Source organism: Scophthalmus maximus, chromosome 7, assembly GCF_022379125.1.
Source record: "Scophthalmus maximus strain ysfricsl-2021 chromosome 7, ASM2237912v1, whole genome shotgun sequence".
NCBI lineage: Eukaryota > Metazoa > Chordata > Actinopteri > Pleuronectiformes > Scophthalmidae > Scophthalmus > Scophthalmus maximus.
The window spans coordinates 6,059,952-6,075,537 of record NC_061521.1 but is presented as its reverse complement, the minus strand read 5'-3'; the positions used below and the strand labels follow the sequence as shown (position 1 = coordinate 6,075,537).

Below are 15,586 nucleotides of genomic sequence, written 5' to 3'. Positions count from 1 at the left end.
TTCAAATTTACTTTAGGTTAAAAAAATGCTATTTCACTATGAAGTGAGACATTTAGCTGATTTGTTGTACGCACACGCACGTCATTACTTTTTAGATGACTTTATTACATACAGGTATGAGAAGGGCTACCACTGCGTCCTCGCAGCGCACCTTCGCTCTGATTGGCTGAGACAGAGAAGAACGTTATCCAATGCGTCTCAATGTAACATATATGTGGTAATTGTCATTGACTGTGTTTTATAATCTCACATTAATTACATGGCATGTTAAAAAAACCTCAATATTCAATGACATTAGGTTTTCTCATCAAAACATCAACATCAAAATAAGACCTTAACTGTTATTATATTTTGCTCCTTTGTTTTAGAAATTGTGCTTAATCAAATTACTTCCACTCCTGCTGTGTCAAGTCATTCACAGGTAGAACCTTGGGCAGGGTCAAATTGTTCCATCACAAGTGAGCTGTAAGGCTGCAACCAACAGTTATTTGCATTAGCACTAACTCTAACAATTTTTTCTTCATGAACCGATTAATTGTTCGCTTCATAAAATGTCTGAAAATAGTGAAAAATGCCCATCATTACTTTCTGAAGCCCACATTTACATATTCAAATTGTTTGTCTCACAAATGGTCAAAAACACAAAGCTAGTCTGTTTAATATCATAGAAATGAGGGAAATACAAAATATTAATGAACCAATGTTATTATTGACCTTCTCCTTTTTTTCCTCATAAAGATTTTATTCATCAATTATCAAACTTGTTGTCAATACATTTTCTGTAAACTGATTAGTTTAGCTCAGAGGTCCTGCTTGCTTTCTGGGTCCACTGGGGAGATGATGACATTTCCATATGGAGTAAAGGTCCAACAATATTTAACAGATTTAACGAGATGTTAGAATATTGAAAATACAATATGTGAGAAAAAAAAAGAAGAAATAAATAAATGTTACTTTACACCTTTCTACATCCCTGGTTGCAGTGTGTTGAACTTGTCATCCTTTAAGCTTGCTGTAGACATTTAGGAAAAATCTACACTTTTGGAGGTTCTGAGTTCTTAATAATGTAAATGAGAGCTAGAATAAAAGCCCTCAGCTTCCCCTATAGGTGCTGTAGGAGAACCGACTCATCAGCAGAGGGAGGTGGAACCTCTGCTCCGGGGAACTGATGGTGAACACAACCTGAGGACACATAAATACACAAAAAAGGTGCTGATAGTGAAGAAACCACGCTGAATTTTTTTTTAAATAAAGGTGAAACTATCATTTGATAGTTTGATTATCTACTGTAGATATAATATCCTGAAGCTCACCTCTACATAGGGGTGGAAGGAGGTCTGACCCAGACTCTCCCAGTATGAACCCGTCTCAAAGCGCAGCTTGTACATGCCGGAGATGAAAGCTTCTCGGCTGATGAGTCCTGGGCAGCGGCCATCTTCATTTGTGGTCCTAAAACATCATCAAACTGCTGAGTTATGAAAGTTGATTAATAACTCAGATGGACTTTGACCGTTTGTGACTGTCAGCTTCAGTCTATCTCTCCCTGTCTCACTTTAAACAAAGAAAACCTTGCTTTCATTCATTTATTTTAATCTTCTCTGACAGACAGCACACTGTGGTGCAATTATAATATTAATATTCAGCATCTTCTCATCACACTAGTATCACAATCAACAAGTCATTCCCCTGCCCTATGGACCTTTAACCACAATAAATCTACTGTGGGCTAAAAATGCCACATGCTGTTATTTGGAAGGTTAACTGGCTGACTGTGACCGTACATGCTGCTCAAAGAAAACTTACACTGCAATGAGGTGAATGGGAGGAACCCAAATAATCCTCTCTAAAAATCCAAAGTCAAGACATTCAACTTTCTAATAATATCTTCAATCTTTTCAAAAGATGTAGCTTTGATTTCAGAATCATTTGCAGATGGTTGAGAGTATTGATTGAATATTGAATATTGAATATTGAATATTAGTGTCTGCAGGTATCCCTTTTGAGTTGCAGAGACCAGTTGGGGGTGAAAAGGATATTGCCAACCTGACAAAAAAAGTAAGGGAGGCATTTCCCCTCATTCCCAGTAGAAAATTCACCCTTGAATGGTCTTAATTATAGAACATTAATGATAAATGAAAACGTAAAAAGAAAATTTTGAGTAGAGGTTTGATACTCTTTTGGGAATAAGTCCTACTATCAACTGTTTCCTTTGCTACAGTTTCAGCAGTGAAGGTTGGAACCTTACCCAATACTCAGCATGTTCCAGATCATCAGCTCGGAGTCGAGCCGATGCAGGCTGACAGCCATCTTGGCTGCCGGGATGCCATCTCCAGTGTTCAGCACGTGAGTGGTCAGAGGGCTGGACGCTGCAGCTGCCATGATCTGCCGGAGAGGTGTGGACAGGTCAGCCTTACCTGTCAACATATTCTGTTTGACGAAGGATTGGGATTTGGAAGGATTAAGACGACAGATATGTTGATTTTATTCTGGTTCTAGGAGCATTCATTGGACATGTATGCAGTGCAATATGTTTGTCATTTGGGGTTTACTTCGCGACACAGGCCTGTCGCCTAATGAAGGACAGCACTGTTCATAGCTGGAACAAGAAGAGCTTGAAGAACTTTTTTCAAAACTTGCAGGACAATGAAGTTTCCCTACAGGAGCAACATGACTGAGGTTTGCAAGGCGGGATAATCCCATGTTGGGCGTAAATTAGAAAGGCATTAGCCACAGGACCAACGTAATGTGGGCATTTTATGTCAATCAGAGTATTCACAGGTGAATGTGAAAAGGATTCAGGTTAGTTTAGGTTGTAAACTGCTCAATAGGAATATTGTCTTTTTTGGTATAATGGCAAAAACTGGAATATTCTGTTCATGTAAATGTAGTAAATGATCTTTCCTTCCAGTTTTCCGTCATGGCAGCATATCAGTTTATTTTTCAGATTAATACTAAACTAAACTACTCAACAAAATCAGTTTCTTGATAAATTCCAGGTAAGAAACAGACCAATACAATCAATATATTTTACATCTGTAGCAGTTAAATACGTTAAATGAAATTGCGTAAAATTGTGGTTAAAGAATTCTGGGAGCTCTCAGTTCATGCTCTACTACTGATCCAATCACTTCTCATTGGATAACCAATCCATTCAGCACTAAGTGTGCTCACAAATGTTGTCTGGCTTCATGTTGGATGGTTAATTGGGGCCAGACTAAAACAAGCTGTGACACTTCCCCCGACGAAAAAAAAGGAACAGATGAAATGACTATAATGCCACTCAATTAATACTATACTAAAATGACTACATACTAAAAAATTCATACAAACTAAATGAAAGATAAATGATCATGTTGTAGGAACCTATTTCAAGACTCCCAACAAAATCAATGGTTGACCTGCAGATTAAAGCTCTATGCTTCTTAGTCAAATAAACAAGTCCAAGGATTTCAACATTTGACCCTTTACTGTCACTGGCTTCTACCCAAAAATCTCATGATAGCCAGCATTTGCTATTTTCAAGCTGTCATGTGAATGTGAGTCTTTCAATTTTGTGTTCTTTTTTCTTGAAAAGCTACTTTCTATTAAAAACGTATACATATACAAATACCCCAATCTTAGAAATCTCCTGTAACATTTTTCTGCATATGAAAAGCTAGTTTCCCAAACCAAAGACTGAACAACCCCAAAAATTGGAATGAAAACAAGAAAAGATAAATCATATAAATGTTTTATATATACTCCAGAACACTCATGTACTGGTGAATAATAATAACATCACTGGGCATTGATGTGAAACAGAGAAACATTTTGTCTTTGTTCCAGTGTAGTTTGCCATAAGAGAAGACTTACCTCCGTGCAAATGCTTGTCTCTGCTGCAGCAAATTCATTCACTTCTCAAAACCCATCCAACCAGTTGTATCAACCAGCTGCACACGCCCACTGCTCAGGGACACTTACCCAGCATGCACTGCAAACAGACCTGGTGTCAAAGGTTGTCCTGAGTCTAATGATTCATTAGAATTAGCTGGGAGGGCCGTTTTCCTTCAGTCAACAGTGAGATTCACTGACTGATTATAAGTTAACCAATTTAATTAAAACACAGACATGTAATATTATACTGTATTCAGTCTGAATGGAAAGCTATTCTTAGACTATAGTCCTGTCATATAATTTAGCTTTTATAAGCAACATTGCTGCTGTTTCAATATTGTTCATGTGATTTGGACACTGTTTGTTTCCTCACATATTCAACATATTGTATGTTGGTCACAAGGCATTTAACTTATGTACAGGCCGAATATTGTAACCACAATCTCACGTAGAGGTTTTTTTTCTGTTAATAGCAAATGCAAAAATATGCAGAAGGACAAATAGCCACCATAAATTGCATCCCAAAAAGACTGTAATTCCAAAATATGACAAAGACAGTTAAGGTTGGTTGAGTGCAGGAGTGTTTCCTGTGCCCTGACAGTGTAGCAGCCCAGTGGAAGAGAAGCAATGAGACTAAAATCCAAACCCAGAATCACTGCAGTTTGTAAATTATTTTAAAGACTGCCTGTATTTTCCCGCCGGTTCTACCTACCCATTCTTTTACTGCAACAAATCCATTTCAGATTGAAGTTCCACATCTGGTGTTTATCAAATCCCAAACAGCTGATTATTCTATTTTATTTATGATTACGCAATTTAAAAATAGACACATAGACTGGTAATTAATTAAAATGAAACAAAAAGCTTTGAGCAAGAAACTAAATAAACAAGAAAATATTACCTTCAGTATTGAATTAAACCATAATGCCGCAGGTCCAAAGGTCCAACACACTTCCATTTTATGAAAAATACCTTTACTACACCCACATTACATTCAGCACTGAACAAACACAAAAAGCATCAACAACAGAAACTACACTGAAGCCAAATGTGTGTTGTCATATTTTTCAAAATGATTTTGCAACCTTCAGTTACAGAACTTCTTATTCAAACATTATAGCATTTTTAGTGTAGTATAAAGAGCCACTTTTTTACACGTAAATAGTTTCAAGTGTCATTTTTCAAACTGACAAATATTTTACTTGAACGCTCTGAAGAGTCAACAGTTGTCCATATTGTCCCTCTGGGTAAAGATGCAAGAGGAATAGTCTTTTCGTGTTTGTGTGGCTTGGCAACAGTTTGGTGGATGTGCTCGTCGTAAAATCAGTGACCCAAAATCTGGTGAAAGGAAAATGATGTCCTAGAATTCAAGTCAAATATGATGGAGGTAACTGGACAAAAAACAAGCAGTAATGCTGTAAATGCAAAATATCACACGCCTAATGTATATGCACACTGGCTTATTCAGAGTATTGTGCAGTACAACACATTTTCTCTTGACTCTGGGATGGAAGAACATATTTTATCTTAATTCTGTTAATACAGATATATGTTGAAATGTCGTGCCATCAGTCCCTGGATGCTGCAATCTTAACTACATTGGGTGGAACAAATAAAACCCTCTGGTGCTGTAGGAAAGGTCAGTTGGAGGCAGTAATACACATCCCTGTTCATCTTGCACTGATGGTGGCATTGAGGAAGGAGATAGCTAAGTGATAATTCTTTTACAGTGACAAAGCGAAAGTGAGAAACAATATCTAACACAACACTCATTTTCGAGACATGACTTCTCTGGTCTGGGACCCGCTTGGTGCCTAATCACCGATATCTCGAGTTCAGTCTCCTGCTGATGATGACAAATTGTTTTTTGTTTTTTTCTTTCTGTCTCAGAGTAAATTTCACTGATTCAGCCATAATCAAGCTCTTTTGGATTTTAACCCGAAGCAAACAGTTTTGTCTGCTAGAATGATTTGTCAACAAGTGAGCAAACTCTTTAAGATGCCAATTCACTAGCCTGCATGTTGAAAACAGTTTTAACACCTTATCTTTTAGCTAACCAACTACGGCGTATTAGGGCCATTGTAGGAAAAAAAACAACTACAGAGCCAAGGAAGGGGGTAATATTTAGATAGAAAAACACAAACAAGGCATGGCAGCAGCAGCGTCTGCTGTGATCTGGAAGCTATAGTTCTTTGAAAAACAAAACAGGATTTTTCCGACTTTTTTTCTCGTAAATTTGTGACTTTTTTCTTTGTAAATTTACCACTTTAATCTCAGTGAATATCCAAGTTTTTGTTCTCGCAAATTTGCTACTTTCATGTCAGAAATTCTGTGTTTTTTTCTCAAAATATTTCCTCCTTCCCCGGCTCCGCATTTAAATATTTTTTTTCAAAATGTTTTGTGTTGGCTGAACCAAACGCTGCTGAAACGATCTTGTCAAAGTAAAATGTTTTAGTTACAACTGAAGCAGCCTTTTTCATTTGCTTAACTAAACCATAAGGCAAATTACATCAAATTAATCAAAAACTTATCCATTAGCTGAACCAAATTGTTTAAGCCGTCAAATTGATTTGTTATCTAACCTGAATCAAACTACTTTATCTGCGAACAAAACCAAAGATAACTGCTTTAGTCATATCATATACATTACTACATGGTGGAAACGTTTTCCTATTAATATCCATTAATAAAATGTATTTTTTATTCCGAGTTAAAGTGGCAGTAAGAAATTCTAAAGCAATGAACGTTTTGTAAAAATCTGCAAATATTTTCTCACAGTGCGTCAGCTGTCGCTTTTGTGTGTGCGGGGAAAAAAAATCTGTGATTTACAGCCCAGGGTTTGTAAATTGAAAACAAAAAACGGTGAGAACTGCACCACACAACACTGCGAGTGCAGTTTGTAAAAATCACACGTCAACGCCATAAGAGACGTTCTGGAGGGTTACGCTGCAACACTGCGGTTTTGGCCTAGTGATTAGTGTGTCGGACTCCCATACCGGAGGCCTGGCCAGAGCAATAAACTCAAAGAGAGAAACAGGCTTTCTCCAGAATCACTTACTGCCCCTTTAATACTCATATCAGGAAATTGTCAGAGTCAATATATCATTTTATAACTTGTTTCCTGAGTGAATTAGACAGTAAAATAAAAGAGTCATAAAACTGTGCTCACTGAGCCTTTAACACAGAACTATAATGCAGTCCTGTACACAGCTAATTACACATAATAACAACGGGCCTGATGTAAATAAAATGGGTGATAATAAGGAGCTGCCAGCTGCTGACACACAGACTTTATTAACATGGATCTGAGTGAAGGATAGCATGGTAAGCAACTGGTAGAGTAATAAATGATAACAATTACGATTTTCTTTTCTTTTTTTAAATTTTGGTATATATTATACTATTGAGTGGCCTACACAGAAATATACTTTATATCATAGTACATACTTTTGGCCTTTTTTTTTGTTGCTGTAACAGATTTCAGAATCAGGGACTGATGGTTTATGTGACATTTAAAAAAATCTGCCAAAAATAAATCATGAACGTGATACTTTTTGATAGGTAAACTGGTCATTTTTAAGATGTCGGATCACTGGGGAGGGTAAAATACAACCATTTTAATTGCTGGCTGTTACGAATTATCTGTCAGCAGAAAGTGTTGAGCTATTTTGACCTATCTGTCAATATGTAAGCATGGAATATCAGACCAGGATGTACACATGGGATTTTGTTTGTACTGTGGACCGGAAACCAGGAGTTAGAAGACAGCAATGATAACAGATTTAGATGTGGAGCAGGGTCACTCGAATGCAGTTGATATGTCTCCTTGGAGCTTCTTCAATGTCTCCTTGGAGCTTCTTCCATCCCAGCTGTTATCGGTTGAAGTTTCTGTTTCTGGAAAGCAAAAAGAAAGAGGAGTCTATAACAAGACTTCTATAGATCTCCATGAGACAAACAAGTCTATAAAATTTAAGGAGTTGGCCAGGCAGCAGATCTACTCAGAGACCCCAGAGAATATAATGTATCAATACTAACTGCTCCTTTAGATTTGATTTTAGATAAATTTTTTACATCATCAGTTTATGTGATGAGGTTTACTATTCTTGTAAGATTAGCTTTTTGTAATTTTAGCTAAGTGCAAAGACCACCTGACATGCATTTAAGAAATACTATTTATGTTTAGAAATTCTGATGTTTGTCTTTTTCTCAGTTAACTGCTGTTTTTATTTATTTGTGTTATATTGTTATTCCCTGGTTACACAGTTACAAGCTGCTAACTGTACTGAAAACTCCCCTTCGGTGCATTTATGGACACTTTGTCAGAGAAAATTTTCTCAGCTCTCGGCCGTCATCAACTGTCATTATCAAATGCCATGATGTTGGCAAAACAAGTGCTCTCACAGTGAGAGGCAATCTGTTATTAGTTAAAGTTATTTCAAGATGTGCTGGGATGAATTGAAACTGCTTAATCAATTAAAAAAACTTATTTAGACGGTAATGTAAAATGTTTGAACTTTATTCTGTAATTTTCTTATTGTCAACAATTTTGAATATTGATTACTCAAGACTAAACCAGGCACTGAGGAGTTGCGCCTAAGTTCAATGGTGCTTTGAGCTAAATGCAAACTCCAGCATGCGAACCCTCTCAAAATAAAAGTGCATGCTGATTTTAGAAGGTAATGTGTACCAATTAGCATGTTAATAAGCTAACATTTGCTAATTAGAACTGAACAAGAGGAACAATGAGGATGTCATTAGCTTTGATAAATGGTAAATGTACTGCATTTATTTAACACTTATCTAGTGTTATTGACCACTCAAAGTGCTTTTGTTACAATCACAGTCACCCAATTCCCCATACATTCATACGGCGCTGCTATTTTCCTCATTTTTTCTGCCACATTCATACACTGTCGGAAGAGCCGCCAGAGGCAATTTCGGTGTATCCTTGTCCAAGTGTCTTGGACAAGGATACTTTGACATTCTGACTTGCAAAAGCGGGTATCGAACCACTGACCTCATGTTTGTGGACGAAGTCATTACCTCCAATAAGTCACAAACAGAAGAACATAACAAATTGAAATTTTAACCTGATGACTCAAATTAGCTAGATGAAAAGTCAGGTTATGATAATTCATCCCGAGGGGAACATTGAATGTCTGGAACAAAGTTCATGACTGTCAATTAAGTTGTTGAAATATTTAATTTCAACAACTTAATTGTTGTTGAAATCTAATGGTGGCATGAGAGGTAAAGTCACCAAAGCCATAAGATTCATAAAATGGAAAACATGATTGTCTTAAGGTTGACATATTATGTTCATACTTTTAATTTGAGTAACCACTTGAAAAGGTTTACATGCTCTAATGTTTAGAAAAGGCATCAGTGTTCTCTAGGATATTTCATTGAATGAGTGAAAAACTTCTGGGTGCACAAGGCTAAATGTCAGGGGATCACGGAGAGAGCTCAAATTAAGAAACCATCTTAATCAGTTCACAACATATGCAATATAGTTTGACCAATGCACTACCCATTTACACAACTAAAAAGACAAAGGCTCTAATACCATCAGTCAGAGTCTCAGTGTCTCAGTTTGAAAGTTCATACCTGAGCTGCAAAATCACAGGTCGTCCTCCAGATCAGACTGATGCTGCTTTATCTGAAACACAGAAGAAGAAGCTCTGAACAAGACACTGGGTCATTTAAAACATATTGTAGTTAGCCCTCATCATCATCATCATCATCACTACCACTGCAGCCTTATCTCCATACACACATTGCTGAACACCCACAAATATATTTTTATGTCATTTATCCTTACACTTCATAAAATGCTCATTTCAAAACACACACTGTAACACACTTTCATACGCACACACTGAGTTCCTTCCTGTCAGAGGAACAATGCAGGCGATTAAGGGTTAGCCTGTTCTCCGCCTTCGCTCAGATTAATGAGGCAGCCTTGCTCTGTCATGCAGGTAGGAAGCCCACAGGCTAATTCTATAGCATTACGTTTCGCTGTAAAGAAACAGAAACACTGAACGCAACATTGCTCCTCGCGGCTGATCACACCGGCGAGGTGCCGAATAAAAAGACCCGCAAGGCAACAGAAACACTATTACATTTATTTAATTTTCTATCTGGCAAAAATACCGTAATTATATCATTGTATTGATGTTTTTCAATGTTGATCAGTTGATTCACTGTACATCATAAAATTGTGACTGGCATTTTCCAGATTTTTTTCCAGATATTTTACATTACGAAAACAATCATTAGATTGATTGAAAATGAGTAATTTCTTGTATGTTTACTCATGCTAGGCCAATAAAGCTTGTAGTGGTTTGACGGTGCTGGGGAATCGCTACAAGCTGATTCTGATTTTGCTATATTTATCCAGTGGGCTCGGTAGTAGTAGTAGATATTTTTCCTGTTGGGATAGTATTGGTATATATTTACCCCATGTTGGTAGCTGGAATGACAGAGAAGTTGGTAGATAACACGACTGAAGTTGGATTTATGCTTGACGCATCAGCCCGTACACACGGCAACTGTGAAGTCACAGTGTCGCCAGTCGAACTAGTTTATACTCACGCTTTAGACAATGCAGTCTTCTCCTAAACAAAATGTGTCGCTGCTGACAAAACACTATCTTCATCGCTGGAATCACCACAAAAAGAAGAAGGAGGCATCATGCACCATTTCAGCAGCGACAGAGCTGGTGCTTGGATCGTTCAAAGAGGAAGAAATGGTGGTTTTAAACTTTCTTTCAGAAAAGCAACATAAAAGATGAAGGTGGTCTGTCCGTCCTCTGAACGACGACAGACACGTGGGGGCGGATTCAGTGTCCCAGTGAAAACCTCCCTTGAAAACATTCCAGAACATTATCACACGTCCCTGGACAATGCAATGACCATCCCCTAATTTTACACCATGACTCACTGTGACACTAACTACTCTCACGAGAGGTAAAATACTTAGGATTTCCCACCTGTAAATTACAACTGCAGAAGCCTTTTGGATGAGAGAAATACCTTGAAGGACCTAAAGAAAGTCCTGCTGCCTTTGTGTAGAACTTTGAAACATCATGACTTGGAATGGCTGAGAATCTACACAGATGTGTTATTAGTAGTGTATGCACTATATACCCTGTGGGGGTAGTAGTGGTACATATTTACCCTGTGGGGGTAGTAGTGCTGGTAGTGCAGCTGCTCATTCTCGCTGGCCTCTCCTGGTTCAGGACTTTCTCTCTCCAGGCTGCTGACTGAACCTCGGTGAGGAGAGCCCGACACACTGGGCGCCCTGCTCTGAGGACACTCTGACAAACATAGACAAGCACACACAAACAACAGTATTACTACCATTGTGAGGAACATCACTGATATCATTCATTCTTTGACTGATAAACAAAGCTGCTGTGCTCAGCTCTGCACTTTGACCATGAATAGAACAGATGGTTCACAAGACTTTCCTGTGTATTTTTAACTATTTAAAACCTTAACCTGTTAACGTACGCAGTCTTTATCTTGGCTCTGATCTCTCCGATTTTATTTCCTTTCATTTAACTCTTTTCTCCCTTGTGTATTTTTTACACTCTACTTAAATACTGTTGAGTAAAGGGTTAAATATATCCTTTTCAATAGACAGGCTTTTAAACTTCAATATATAATCTTTGTCTAAGTCTTTTGATTTTAGATGGAAACCAGATGGAAACTGTGACACCGCTGAGTTCATCTACTTGCAACTTGTCACTGAACTATCATGTTTTATAATTGTAGTGCCAATCTATTCATGCGAGTGATAAAAAACACACACACACACACACACACACACACACACACACACATACACACACGAGACTGATGAAAAGATATCTCCTGAGCGCTGAAGGGGAGCTTATGAAAGGTTATGAGGCCGTTGTTTATCGGTGTTTACCTCACTGTCATAATCCACGCTCCACTGGCGGCAGTTTTGTCATTGAACCATTAGTCACAGATGCAGTGTGATAGCAGATCACATTTGATGGTTCACACACCGACTCAGCCTAACTCCTTCGCAGATCATTTGCAATAATAAACAAATGAATTTAAAGCTCAGTTGTTCTCTGGCTGGATTAAACCTGGATCATGATGGATGAGATAGATATTGTTCTTTTTAATAAATCTGGATCTCGTGGTGTCGACCATGTGTGATGGACATGCTTCATATTGCCAGATATTTTTATAAAAAATCCTGCGATATGGCACCATATTTAAGCCAAAGAGAAGGTAATATTGTGTCACTCTCCTGGTCTAACACAAATTGTGACATACAAAAGAACAGTTCATGAATCAAATGTAAACAAGTGTCAGTGAAATCTGCACCATACGACTGTATCATTCTCAAATTGCTTGACAGACCCTTTTCATGATCAGACCAACCATAAAAAAACTAATATTTTCTTTTATTGTCACACTGTTTGCAGATGAAGCAGGGTTGGAAGGTTAGCTATAGCTAAATGTGGGGGTAAACTCCAGCTTGGCACATGGTTGGAAAGGTTCCTGTACGGGAGACAAACCAGGATTAAATTCCTCTTAAACAGTACAGTAAACTGTGTCCTGATCATATGGTCCAACAAACGCACTGTTGGCTAAGCTGGCCTGACTTACTGTTGCGGCAACTGTCAAACTTTCTTTTCTTGCATTTTTTCCCCATTTATAATGGAAACTGATTAATTTCTTAAAATTCTGAGTCATTTTTGAAATCTTTGTACTTCTGTGAGGAATCAAGGTTGAACTGACTCCAGCTGACTCGTTAAAAAGTGTGAACCCTGCCAAATACACTACATCAACACCTATCAGCCATAACATTATGACCACTGACAGATTACATTACATTACATTCATTTAGCAGATGCTTTTGTCCAAAGCGACTTACAAGAAGTGCATTCTAAGAAAGTACATAAACATTCATCAAATAGGCAAAAACCTCTTCTAGTGCTATTTGTAATTAAGTGCAATTCTTTTCCTTTTTTTGCGTGTTTAAAAAAATTCAAAGATGAAAGAATAACATTGATTATATTGTTACAATGGCACCTTTAAGTGGGTGGGATATATTAGGCAGCAAGTGAATACTTTGTCTTCAAAGTTAATGTGTTGGAAGCAGGCAAAATGGATAAGCATAAGGATCTGAGTGAATTTGACCTGGGCCAAATTGTGATGACAAGATGACCTTGGTCAGTGCTCCTATGAAACTGCAGGTCTTGTTGGGTGTTCCCGGTCTGTAGTGGTTGTTAACTACCAAAAGTGGTCTAGGGAAGGACAACCAGAGAAGACAAAGGATCTGCTGCTGACGTCTTGGGGCCAGATATCACAGCATACCTTGAGAGGTCTTGTGGAGTCCATGCCTTGACGGCAGGTGATCATAATGTTATGGCTGATGTGTATGACCCATATCATATTACCCGCAAAGACACATTACCCGCAAATTGATCACATTTGTTTTCAGAATTGTCACGTCTTGGCTCCCGACATTGACTTCTGGCCGTGTGATGTTTCTGGTGTGTGCTAAAGGTAACGCTTAAGGATGTTAAATGATGATAAAATTATCATTAATTCAGGGGTTCAATGACGATGCTATGACACATCATGGGAACAATGAAAGCTTGCACTGCCTCTGTCAGTAACTTCTGCGAGGTGCATCAGTCTCTGTTTAAGCAGCACTCTGTGCCGAGTTTGAAGACACTGAAGTGAGAGATATAAAGAAAAGTGACTGCCATAGGATATCCCCTGGCCTCTGCCGATTCCTACCATTTACTCACCCTCTTTTTTTCTTGACGTAGAGTGTGAATAAGAAAGGGGTCAATCGTCTTTCATAGCAGGTTTACCCATGTTTAAGAAACTTGCATATACATGCAAATTTTTGTGTAAAAAGGATATAGGATAGGACTGTTCAAATGCTTATTATAGATTGCAATTACATCTAATACCCCAAACTGGAGAGATGCATCCTATAAAAGCAATAGTTAACCTTGCAGTTAAGTAGTTTATACGTACATTTGAAAAACACACTTAGGTATGACATAAGAACTCTCCTGAAAAGAATATGGACATTTTACAAGATGGAACTGATTCCAGTGCAACAGCAATTGGACACAGCTAAATCACCAGTATCTATCACTTTCAGTCTGTACCTGAGCAGTCCTTCCTCTGTTTATCCATCTTGTCTACACAGTCCAACAGGCCATCGATCTGAACCTTGATCACTGTCAACTCCCTCTTTATGGCAAGAAGTTCTGCCATCTTCACTGCAGAGAGACAGAGAGGAAAGGGAAAAGATTCTGTGTATTTGGTGTATGAACATTGACGATATATTCAACGTAAGCATTGGGCCCTCATTTCCGATGCAGGCAACTGCAATGATATTTTAGACAATTTTTATTCATATTTTTGAGTTTTTCCACTTTGCAACAGCAGTTTGTCCCCATTCTGTTTCATCATGAGAAAGCCAGGTGATTAAAAAATCTGTTTGGTCTGGAAGAAACTGATTGGGCTGCATAGAGTCCTGGTCCCAGTCTGCAAACTCAGAGGCAGACCTTATTACCTAACATCAGCATAGTACCCCACTAATGTTAAAAATGGCTAAATGGGAGAAAATATCGGCAGCAGCTTCAACATCTGTTTGAATGCCTCAACAGTCACATACATATGACAATGTCCACATATCTTGTTTGGCATGTTTTTTGTTTATTGTTTCTATTTTCAAATTATCCAATATTCCAAGATATTAAGAACCAATATATCCCAAAACAACATAGACCATGCAAATGTCCACAGGTGACCCCTGCAGTTATCAAGCCTGTAGTCAATCAATATTTAAAAAATCAATATATCTCATCTCTGAACTCCCACCTCCTTTAACTGCAGGCGCGTTCACCCTCACCGTGACCTGTAATGGACCATCAGTGCCTCCTACAGCTCGCCAAACGACCCTGAAAACTACATCACCACTGAAAGCTTTTCGACCTCGGAAGCTTTACAAAGGCAATCTAATTTCCTTGTGATGGGGGCACAGTAAAACCATTAAGGCTTGTAATAAACTAGTATAAACAATTCTTATTTGCCATGCACTATTAACTCAGTCTAATTGCGAGTGCTGATAGGCTCGGCTAGGTTATAGCAAGGTGGAGAGCCCGGCGGTAGAGAAGCATTTAATGAAGAAACCATCTGGTTCCCCACCCTCCACGCCTTCTCTCCTGTACCCTGGGGTCCTACCACTGAGATGAGCCATCGCACAGATAGGAGATAACATGAACAGGGTTTTAGAAGGGAACCCTCCTCGGAATGCTCTAGGTTTCCACAAGGGCTCATGTCAGTAACAGATTTAAAATTTAAAAAATATATTTTTCTCAAAAGCAAATGAGTACAAATGTGTGAGTTTCTTGGTTTGTGGGTTTGAAGTTTAAAAGCCTGTCACCCGTGTTTAGCACACCCATGTATCAACCTCTGCCAATAGCAGGGTATAGTGTCTCAGCCCTCTCTGGTTAAGTCTTTGAACCTCCAATCCCAGACCTGTTTCTGCCACCAGAATGCACTTGTAGTCACAATTATTCTTTTTCTCCTCTACACTCTGCAGTCATAACCTCAGTCATAGTGGTTTTTGATGTATTCATTTGGTTGGATCTCACCTTTGAAACACAAAAGCAGAAAAAAATGTAAATCTTCTATACAAGTCT

General features: G+C 38.3%; 2 protein-coding genes across 7 annotated transcripts in view; both read right to left on the bottom strand.

The window, feature by feature from the left end:
- Positions 1-84: 84 nt before the first annotated feature.
- Positions 85-4,044, bottom strand: urahb (urate (5-hydroxyiso-) hydrolase b). Of its 3 annotated transcripts, none has more exons than XM_035641971.2 (4): positions 3,853-4,044; positions 2,246-2,427; positions 1,314-1,449; positions 85-1,182 (listed from the first exon to the last, which is right to left on the bottom strand). In XM_035641971.2, exons 2-4 carry the CDS (start codon positions 2,422-2,424, stop codon positions 1,093-1,095), a joined length of 405 nt encoding a protein of 134 aa, XP_035497864.1. In that variant the 5' UTR covers positions 2,425-2,427; positions 3,853-4,044; the 3' UTR covers positions 85-1,092. The 3 variants fall into 3 exon arrangements, with proteins under 3 accessions (XP_035497864.1, XP_035497866.1, XP_035497865.1); XM_035641973.2 differs by having other exon boundaries at positions 2,246-2,414; positions 3,853-4,008; XM_035641972.2 differs by having other exon boundaries at positions 2,246-2,382; positions 3,853-4,004.
- A 763-nt stretch (positions 4,045-4,807) lies between these two features.
- Positions 4,808-15,586, bottom strand: part of LOC118315040 (RNA-binding Raly-like protein) — an 85,676-nt gene continuing 74,897 nt past the window's right edge. For all 4 annotated transcript variants that reach the window (XM_035641967.2, XM_035641970.2, XM_035641966.2 and 1 more), the window contains 4 exons: positions 14,045-14,158; positions 11,052-11,191; positions 9,481-9,532; positions 4,808-7,767 (listed from right to left, as the gene is read on the bottom strand). In XM_035641967.2, the coding sequence (XP_035497860.2) occupies positions 9,494-9,532; positions 11,052-11,191; positions 14,045-14,158 (293 nt within the window). In that variant the 3' untranslated portion in view covers positions 4,808-7,767; positions 9,481-9,493. The remainder of the gene's footprint in view (positions 7,768-9,480; positions 9,533-11,051; positions 11,192-14,044; positions 14,159-15,586) is intronic.